This window comes from Neomonachus schauinslandi, chromosome 5, assembly GCF_002201575.2.
Source record: "Neomonachus schauinslandi chromosome 5, ASM220157v2, whole genome shotgun sequence".
Lineage (NCBI taxonomy): Eukaryota > Metazoa > Chordata > Mammalia > Carnivora > Phocidae > Neomonachus > Neomonachus schauinslandi.
This window is the reverse complement of record NC_058407.1, coordinates 68,836,658-68,846,687: the sequence shown is the minus strand read 5'-3', so window position 1 is coordinate 68,846,687 and position 10,030 is coordinate 68,836,658. Positions and strand designations below refer to the sequence as shown.

General features: G+C 35.8%; 1 protein-coding gene across 1 annotated transcript in view; it reads right to left on the bottom strand.

The window, feature by feature from the left end:
• The window catches only part of ADAMTS20 (ADAM metallopeptidase with thrombospondin type 1 motif 20), a 168,136-nt gene that overhangs the window by 92,748 nt on the left and 65,358 nt on the right, over positions 1-10,030 (bottom strand). The window contains exons 12-18 of the mRNA XM_021704883.1: positions 9,103-9,248; positions 7,713-7,894; positions 7,479-7,615; positions 4,999-5,116; positions 2,622-2,717; positions 998-1,164; positions 717-846 (exon numbers count right to left, since the gene is read on the bottom strand). Coding sequence (XP_021560558.1) covers positions 717-846; positions 998-1,164; positions 2,622-2,717; positions 4,999-5,116; positions 7,479-7,615; positions 7,713-7,894; positions 9,103-9,248 — 976 coding nt within the window. The remainder of the gene's footprint in view (positions 1-716; positions 847-997; positions 1,165-2,621; positions 2,718-4,998; positions 5,117-7,478; positions 7,616-7,712; positions 7,895-9,102; positions 9,249-10,030) is intronic.

The window sequence follows — 10,030 nt, the reverse complement described above, 5'->3', positions numbered from 1 at the left end:
AGCAAGGAGATGGACGGATGCGGGGCTCCATCTGGGAGAGGGAGAAGTGGGCTCCCCGCTGAGCAAGGAGATGGACGGATGCAGGGCTCCATCTGGGACATGACCTGAGCAGGACGCAGCTACTTAAACCACTGAGTCACTCAGGCGTCCCGATATGTGAAATTTTTAACTGCACGTGGGGGTTGATACTCCTAACCCCTGTATTGTTCAAGAGTCAACTGTATATTGTTACAATCGTTTGATTTTATTATCAGTTATTGTTAATCTCTTACTGTGCCTAACTTATAAACTTTATCGTAATACATATGTATAGGAAAAAACATAGTACATATGGGGTTCGATACTATCCACAGTTTCAGGCATCCACTGAGGGTCTTGGAATGTATACCCCCCAATAACTGGGGGAGAGGGGTGGATTACAAGTTAGAGAAACTTCTTTCAACTGCAAGAAAGAATGAGAAAAAAAAGCAGTAATTGAGAATGTTGGAAAGGGGAGAGACTAATGAGGCTGTTAAGTATCAGAAAAAATGAATGGGGAGAAAAGTAGAAGAATAAGGGTAGGAAAACTTTGTATGTTGGTGTGGTGATGTGTGTGTGTGTGTGTGTGTGTGTGTGTGTAGACAGTTGGGGGACTCCATAGGCAGACTGCCTCCAAAGTACTCCAAATTATACCAGCATGCACAGGCAAACTTCTCTTTTACTTAATACCAGTGTACCTTGACACATCTTGGTACAATCTTGCCATGGTCCATATGGATCCCATGTGAATAGGTCACTCCTCTCTTCCACAGGAATATTGAAGGAATATCGTACATCAGGGTTGTATAAATTACCCACACACAAAACCTCAATAGAAATACACAGGAGCATATAATTAATTCATAAAAAGATATTCTTGAAAGACATCATTTTTATGTTTAATAAATGCAAAGTCCTTAACCATCAGTTTACTAATAGGATTAAAACTAAGTCTTATTAATGACTCCTGAGAATTTACCTGCAAAACAACTTCTTCTTCCAGCCGATCAGTACTATTAATTCTTTCAGTTGAGCTGTTTGAACCACTGTATTCAAAAATAGCTCCTTGTATGTTGATTTCTTTTTTTGACATACTTACAACAAAATTCCCATTCAAAAGAAAATTCCCTTTAGTGTCAGATAATGCTGTAAAAGAACAGGACTCATGAAATAATAAAACAGTACAATCAACAATACAAAAAGTATTTTAACTTTTAAAATGCAAATCCGTTTCTGAAATTAATGTAAATGTAAATTATTTTTGAGGAAATAAATTGTATTTTACTATAATGTGTTATCTAATCCATACGAAGGGAAGCTACAGCATATCAGCTAAAGATATTAAATTTACCCTATACTTTTCTGAGAATGTCATCTTTCAAGAGGCCTGCAGCCTCAGGAGGGACATGTAGGAAGAGGAAAAACAGAACTCAGGGACGCTGGAGAAACATCAGCTAAACCAGTCCTGGTCATTGATGGTGAGGAAAAGAACACCACCCAGACTGCTGCAATAGTCCATTTATGCTTCTCTTGGAAAAAACGTACAAAGCTATAAAATTCTAGGGGCCAATATCCTAAGGAGCCACGGAATGACCATACTATTCTCTATATAACTGTCTGGATCTTTTTCATGGAGGGGCACTCTATCACTATTGACATACACCGAACAACAGCTTTCCAGAATTTCCCAGACAGAAGGAAAGGTTTGTAAAGCATTCTTTTCATCTTTGGCCCTAGGTGTAATTCTTTAAGGCTAAAAGCTAATTTCTAAAAATAAACATAAAGAAGCCTATACCCTAGAAGTAGCTAAAGGACAATATACTGTGGCATATTCATTAACATTTAAAAATGTTAATGAATATGCCACATCATATTAATCAATTCTTTTTCTGTCTTGCTTTAACATAAGCATTTTAAGTTTTTATTTAAATTCTCGTTAGTTAACATAGAGTGTAATGTTGATTTCAGAATTCAACGATTAATCATTTACATACAACACCCAGTGCTCAACACAACAAGTGCCCTTCTTAACGCCCATCACCCACTTACCCTATTGCCCCCATCCCCCTCCCCTCCCAGCAACCCTGTTTGTTCTCTGTAGTTAAGTCTCTTATGGTTTGCTTCCCTTTTCCCCCCCCTTTCCCTATGTTTATCTGTTTTGTTTTTTTAATTCCACATATGAGTGAAATCGTATAAGTGTTTTTTAAAGTCTATAGTTAAGTACTTTTGATACACAGTAAAAACACTTCAATTCTTTAAAGAACATTTAACCACAAAGAAGTTCTATAATTAATTTTAGATAAAAAGAATTTTATTCTAAATATACATGCAACTTTAACTGAATATAACCTTCGGTTATTTAAAATACTCTTATGGGGAAAAAGCAAATTTTTCAGAATTTTGTTCACTGTTTTTAAAATAAGATATATTATATAACTCAAGAGGAGAACATGTATAGGAAGTCAGATGACTTAAGCTCAGTATGAACTGAAATGTGTGTTTGTTAAAGGGGCTCTTCTTGCCTTCTAAGAATTTACATCAACCACAGACCTCCATGAAATTGCACACGAATCACATATTGCTTGTTTACTAGAAATGTTTACCAAGGTAATTGTCATCTTCTGGTTTTCCAGAATAGCTGTGCTGAAGAATATCAATGTTTGTTGCTCCTGTGGGAATCTTGACAACAACATTATAACCTGCAATATAATTTTATACATGTTAACTCTTATGAGCTGATGGCCCAGAGGCTATTATGGCTGAATGACTGCAAACATTGAATAGCACAGACTTAATTTCATTTTATCTTTCAAAAATGATACAGTGTTTTTACTCTTTTTGAATCAAGGCATTACACAATTACTAAGGATTGAGGAAAAAATGGTTGTCTAGAAATATACAGTTTGGGATCCTTAAGTATACTTATTTTTTCTTCTAAAATTCTAAATATAGAATGAGAATGGAGTTAATATTACAGTTCCTGAGATATTTAAGAATACATTCATTTTTAAATTTAACACTAATACTTTTAGATTTTATACTTCGCAGTGGGGAAAAAATAGAGGATTTCAAATGTTATTCACCAATCCAAAAGATATCAAAATAGTTAGTCATTGTGCTATGTTTACACCGAGATTCAGTGAACAGCAAAATAACAAAAGTTAGTAACATTTTTTAAGCTTTTCATTTCTAGCGTAAGCAGGAATTCCTCTAGCTACCCCCAAATTTTACATTATTTTCATAAGTCTACTAACAAATTGTCATGAGAAAAGTAAAGCATTTATGTGAAGGAAATGAAAATAGTATTTCTATTTTATGAGACCAAATTCAACAACACTGGCAGTACTTGAAAGATGAGGAAATACTACATATTAAACAAAAAAGAATGTTTCCCCTACACTACACTCATTACATAGTTTTCCAAATACTATGATTTTAAACAGCAATTTTGCTCTAGTGATTATTCTAAGTTGTTCCTTTTCCTTAGTTTTTCCTTCTATTTAATACATGAGTAAAAGGAGTTGTATGAGTTTTTCTTGTACACTAACTTTGATAAATATGTAATGAAATTAAGAGAAGTTTTAAAAAAGGTTAAATTTTCAGCCCTGATGTGAGATTACTTGGTATGTTTTTAGAGTGCTTTATACCCCTTTAAGGCATCACATTTCAAATATAAAGTGATAAATGGTCTGCTAATTGTGATTACACTACATGCATATTGGTTGTAAGTCATCAGTATACAAGAATTTTATGATTTTTTTTCACCATAAGATATTCCTACTACCTTCTATTTATGTCTTGCAGATAGGGTTTTTGAAGAAAGCAATTCTTAGACATTACAAATGTGAAAGACAAAAGCTACCACCAGGGGGCAGAAATGTGCCAATGCTACTCTACAAACGAGTTTAGTATCTTTTTCCATTTGCAAACTGATTAATTCATAATACAATTTTGGCAAGGTTATATATTTGATCCTAAGTTGGCACATGTGGTTTTAAATAGAAAAAAATGTTCTTCAGTGGAGAGAGCCCAAGCTTCAATAAATGTGCCACTGTTTTTAACAAGGGATCAAATGTGCCATTGGTTTTAACAAGGGATCCCATGAAATAATGAATCCTAACTACAAAAATGTCATAGCTAGCAACTAAGATTCATAAGTGTCACCAGAGTATAAATGTAGTATACTTTTGATACAGATAAAAATATAAATTTTGTGTTTTGAATTATACTGCTTTAATTGAAGCAATTCATACTAACTTAACTGTGTTCAAACACATGTGAACATAATTTAAGGCTGACAAAACTGTAAAAAATACATTTTTCATTTTGCAAGGAAAGTTCTAAAGGACTACATTTGTTACCATACAAAGCAAAAGGTTTTCCTAGAAAAGTCTCAGAAGAGAAAATATCCGATATCTTCTCATATCATTTTTAAAGCAAAATGAATTCATGGCAAAATATCAGTTATATATATAATCCAGATACTTCCTGAAAAACCAAATAATTCCAAATCAACACTGAAATGGTTTCATCCTTCACCTTCAATCATTTTTAGTATATCAATAAGAAACACGACAGCTAAGACAGGTTATAGAAAAAAGTGGTACAAATGATGAAAAGTAATTGAAAGCAAGTTTCCTGAAAAAATTATAAGTATATACATTTCAGATTACAGGAACAGCAATAAAGACTCTATTAATTGGGGAACTATGCAAACATCATTGTCAAATAGCACCGGATTTACTCTAATAAATGCACCTACTGTATTTTCAAGAATCAGATTTGCCTTTAGCAGATGAATTCATTGATTCAAGGATACATCTGGTATAATTTTTTATATTTAGGGATATAAAATATATTTCATTTTTAAATACTAAGGGTACAGAGAGGGCAAAACAATAAACCATTATTATGCCTTCATTATATACTCCATTATTATATCAAATATAAGGGAAAATTAAAAACAAATACACAGCTTACCATAATGAGCACTGTTGAAGACACCTGCCATTGTCCTGCATGAAGAGTTATCCCCACCACATACTCCACATTTGTCTCTCTTGGCCTTGGAGTTTAACACGTGATCACAGCCAGCTTGCTTCAAAATAACAATGATTATAATCAGTATTATAAAAGTGACTAATTATAAGTACGGTGCTTTTACAAACTTTTCACAAATATTCTTTCAATTAATGAGATTTGGTACAATGGGATTTTTCAGAATATCTACTGGTTTTGTTGTACATCAGTATTTTCACACACCTTTTCATCACATGGTTGAAAAAAGTGTTTGCAAAGGGTTATCCACAAACCCCCCTGCATTAAAACCACATGGGATGGCATTTTAAAAGGCAGATTCCCAGATTTTCTGAATTAAAAATTCTTGGAGGTAAAAAAATAGGAATCTGCATTGCAACAAACATGGACAATAATTCCTATGTCCACTGTCCGTTTAAGCCATTCTTTAAAAAAATGTATTTCAAAGAGACAAAAAGTATGATTAGGAAGTAACACATTTAAAAAAAACTTCAAAAAGATGTCTTTAATGATTTTTTAACTCATGATCTTAGAACTCTGGGAATAAACTGAGTCTATTTGAAAATTTATTTCTCCAAAATTAATAACCAGCCTAGTAAGCTGTGTTTATGTCAAGAATGAATAACTGGATAAAGGTTGAAAGTGAATGGTTTGGTTCAGGGGTTTAAAAGAACAAGTGCAGTTCTCCATGCAGAAACACTGCCATAACTCTTAGTTCTTTAAAATACTCCTCTAATGTTTCATGATCAGAAGAGAAAATTTCATAAGTCTCATTCTTTTATACACAAGGTGAATATTTCCAAAATGAATTTCAACCAGATGTTTTCTGAAAGTAATGTGCACCTATAAACTCAGATCATCATTGTTTTTCATTGTGTAGGGCTTTGTGCTGTTAATTTAGATAAAACTTAAGTTTTCAGGCCACTGAGTACCCTTTTTCTAGTCTCTTGTTTCCTTTTCTTTGAACATCTCATTAGACCTTTGAGTACAAAGCATTTTATCACGAGGTAACTGACGATAGATGTTTGGCTAAGAGAAAATTGGTGTCTTAACCCACGGAATGAGTTCATAATATTACATTTGTATTCTTTAGACGGAATTCATTATCCTAGTTCTCAAACTCACCATTTTTAAGAACACCTTCTGCAATGTGTGTGCTTTAATTCTGGGTCTCATCTACTTCTCACCTAGAATCCGAAGTGGCTGACCTATCTCTGATTCTCTCCTAACCCAGTATATTCTGAAGATTCTAACATGCAGATCAAATCACATCTCTCACTCAACTCCAAATCCTTCTGGGGGACTTCAGAAAAAAGGTGCATTTAACAGCTAGCCCCTATGTCCCACCAGTCCACTTCCTCACCTTTCTAAAACCTATTCATCCTCAATAACTAGCTCAAGCCTCACCCCCTCCATGAGCATTCTCTGAACCATTTACACACTTCCCCACAAAACACTCCTTCCTCATTATCACTATGCCACCTTGCTGATGACTCCATAGCCCTACATTTGAGTTGTTCACGTGTCCATCTCCCCTACAAATCCGTGACCACCTTGGAGTTGATGGCTCTGCTGCAGTCTTTCATCCAGGTGACTAGAACAGTATCCAACATTTAGTAGGTAACTCAGCGAATGTCTGTTGAATATACCCAGGAAGTCAAAGACAAGGAGGAAAGGGGGAGGAAGGAGGGGTGCCTGGGTGGCGCAGTTAAGTGCCTGACTCTTGGTTTCAGCTCAGGTCATGATCTCAGGGTCATGAGATGGAGCCCCACATCAGGTTCCACATGGCATCTGCTTAGGTTTCTCTCTCCCTCTCCCTCTACCTACCCTCCTCTCAAATAAATAGATGGTTAAAAAAAAGGAAAAAAAAAAAAAAGGAAAAGAAAAGGGGGGGGAATATCATCACAAATCAATGGGGAGGGGTCACCAGGGAGGTCGCATCTGAAGTAGCCAAAGGACTTTACAACCCTGTGTGCCAATATTTTCTATCTTTTTAAGAATGATTAAATGATTAATGTTTCGGGGCGCCTGGGTGGCTCAGTCATTAAACGTCTGCCTTCGGCTCAGGTCATGATCCCAGGGCCCTGGGATCGAGCCCCGCATCGGGCTCCCTGCTCAGCGGGAAGCCTGCTTCTCCCTCTGCCACTCCCCCTGCTTGTGTTCCCTCTCTCGCTGTGTCTCTCTCTGTCAAATAAATAAATAAAATCTTTAAAAAAAAAAATGATTAATGTTTCAAGAGTCACTCAGGATGACAGAAAGCTGCCTGGTAACAAGGTCTCCTGACCTTACTCCTAAAGAATGGGTGATAGCACTAAAGGGTGCTGCATTGGAATTCACAGGAATGTATTCTAAGGTAACAGACGTAATATTTGGCGAGAGAAAAAGAATACTCTGACAGTCACGTTAAACCTGAGTTTACTTACCCGACAGAGGCCTTGAACACAGATGTCATTGGTTTCGGTTCCGCAAGGAGTACCATCAGCAACCCTGTCCTTCAACTGGTAGAAGCTAGTGGTTCCAGCAACCCGACAATAGAGTTTACAGCGATCTTTTATGGCAACTGTAAGAAAAAGTTAAAATTGGGGCATACCATAAGACAGCTGTATGTTCCTAGGTCTCAAGAAATTTTTACATCAAAAAATATTCTAACTACTTACTCCCACTGTATTTTGGAAGCCACCTCACATTAGGGGAAAGACCATTGATGTTGAAATGTTTACCATCAAAATCAGAGCACTGCTTCTCTCGAAAGCCTTGCTTGCCTTTTGGACATGAATCGGTATTACATGATCGAAATTTCATCCTGCGGCCCACACAGTACTTTCCTCCGTTTCTTGGCCTAGTCAAATTCATTACATTTTAAAGCACATCAGTACAATATTCTTTCTGCCATTTACTTCTAAAACTGTTCCATTCTGTCCCAGGATCTGGAAAACCACCTCTGTCCCACTGACACTTTTTAACAGAAGTACGTTACATGGTTCTTAAGCAATTCAATGGCTAATGAATTGTAAAAATACTCATCTTCGGGTGGACGCTGTGGTCTGGAGGGCAGCAATGATAACTTATTCGTGACTTGGTTAAGTCACAGGGAACTAATCATGGGAATTTGTTTTAAAACGTCAAAATAAAAAAAAATAAAATAAAACGTCAAAATAGGGTTTGTTCATTTTGGGGGGGGTTAAAAAAAAAAAGACCTAGTGAACCATAGATGATAAAGATGATACCATGTTAAAGAAATATATAGGCATCTTTGTTGTGTATATACTACTTATCACTCACTTCAAAGAGTTTAATGGTATTAATCTATATCCACCCATCTCTTTATTTCAACTTACACTGGAAAATAAAAACTCCTGGTCAGCATTTTTTAAATATAAAGAGTTCTAGCATAATTTAGATATTCTGAAATTCAAATGAACTAAGTTATTTCGGAGTGTGTCCTATCTCTGCATTGAAAATTCTTTATTGCTTACCAATTTATATACCATAACAAAAGGGGACTGGGGGGACATTTAAAAATCTTTATGGAATCTCTATATGCTTTGAAATATTTTGATGAGGAGGAAAATATGCTTCGTACTTATTCAAGCTAAACACACTGATGCATCTATAACATGAGAAGCAGAGAAAGAAAATAGGACATGTCAAATTACATAAAACAGTAAAAAAATGGGTAATGAAAATACATGTTTTATGCAGAAGAGCCAAGACATGTTTAAAGGAGCCAGGAATTTCAATGGAAACACAGGAAATGTAAAAATGCCATTACAGAACTGTCATTTTTACAACTATTTCTCAAAGTTATATAATCAGAAAAAAAAAAACGATCCTGTCTTAATTCATATTCTAAAGATTAAGCTGGTTAATATTTTTTTCAAGATTTGAATCTACCAAGATAAGGTAAGATGGCTAGATGTATTCCAGAAGTTTTCTAAATCTCAGAAACTTACAGACTGACCTCCAGTTTAGAAGTGAATGAAACTGGTGTTTACCTTCTGGTGCCTTGAGATAATCTTAATTTACAGTGACATAAAAAAGACATACTCGGGGCGATTACAGAGCCTGGTTGTGCTTTTGATGCCACCTCCACATGTTCTTGAACAAGAGCTGTATGGTCCCCACGGTCCCCATTCACCATCTACAGGACGTGCTTCCATTTCCTTGTTTACACACAGCCCATGGTGGCAATGCTTTAAAAACAAAAACAAACACAGAAAATGATTCGTACGTACCCAATTAGAATATCGGTAATTATAACGGCATAAATATCAACAAAGAAAATGTATACAACTGAAAGCACAGTATTAATCCAGAAATGTGATTCCATTTGACAGGCATAAATATTTTCTGAATATCTGCTAAGTAACTGTAAAAAGATCTGTGGAATGAAGAAAGAACAGGAAATTTCCCTTGCCTTTGAGATTTTGAGTCTCACTGGTGGAGGGAAGACCTGCTGTATGGGTAAAGTGTAGTAAAATGAAAATTTAAGTGAATGATCTAGATCTGTGATTCTGGTTTTCTATGCAAAGATGTGTATCACTCTCCCACTCTTTTAGCTAACTTTCTGCCTCATCTCATCCAAAGTCTCAGTGATCACTTTCTTAGTTCCATTAAGAAAACAGAAATGTACAGAAGAATCTGCTCACAATCTCCTCGTACTCCTGTTACCCACCTAACGGCATCTGTGCTCAGTACTCAGCCTTCCCACCTGTTAGTGCACATGAAAAATCAAGGATCCTATGGCAAGTCAATCCCTCTACCCGTGTACTTAATCCCAGCCCCTCACTGCTCAAAATAGCACTGCAACAATTCTCCCATCTCTCCTACATCATCACTGTTCCAGTCACCACTAGCTCAAAGCTAACAAAAAAAAGAGTCCATGCACTGTTGCCAGTCACTGTGAGTACAGAAATCGAAAGTTAGCATTTAGAAATGTTTATAGGATTTTGACAGTAATTTCATTGTTTGTCAA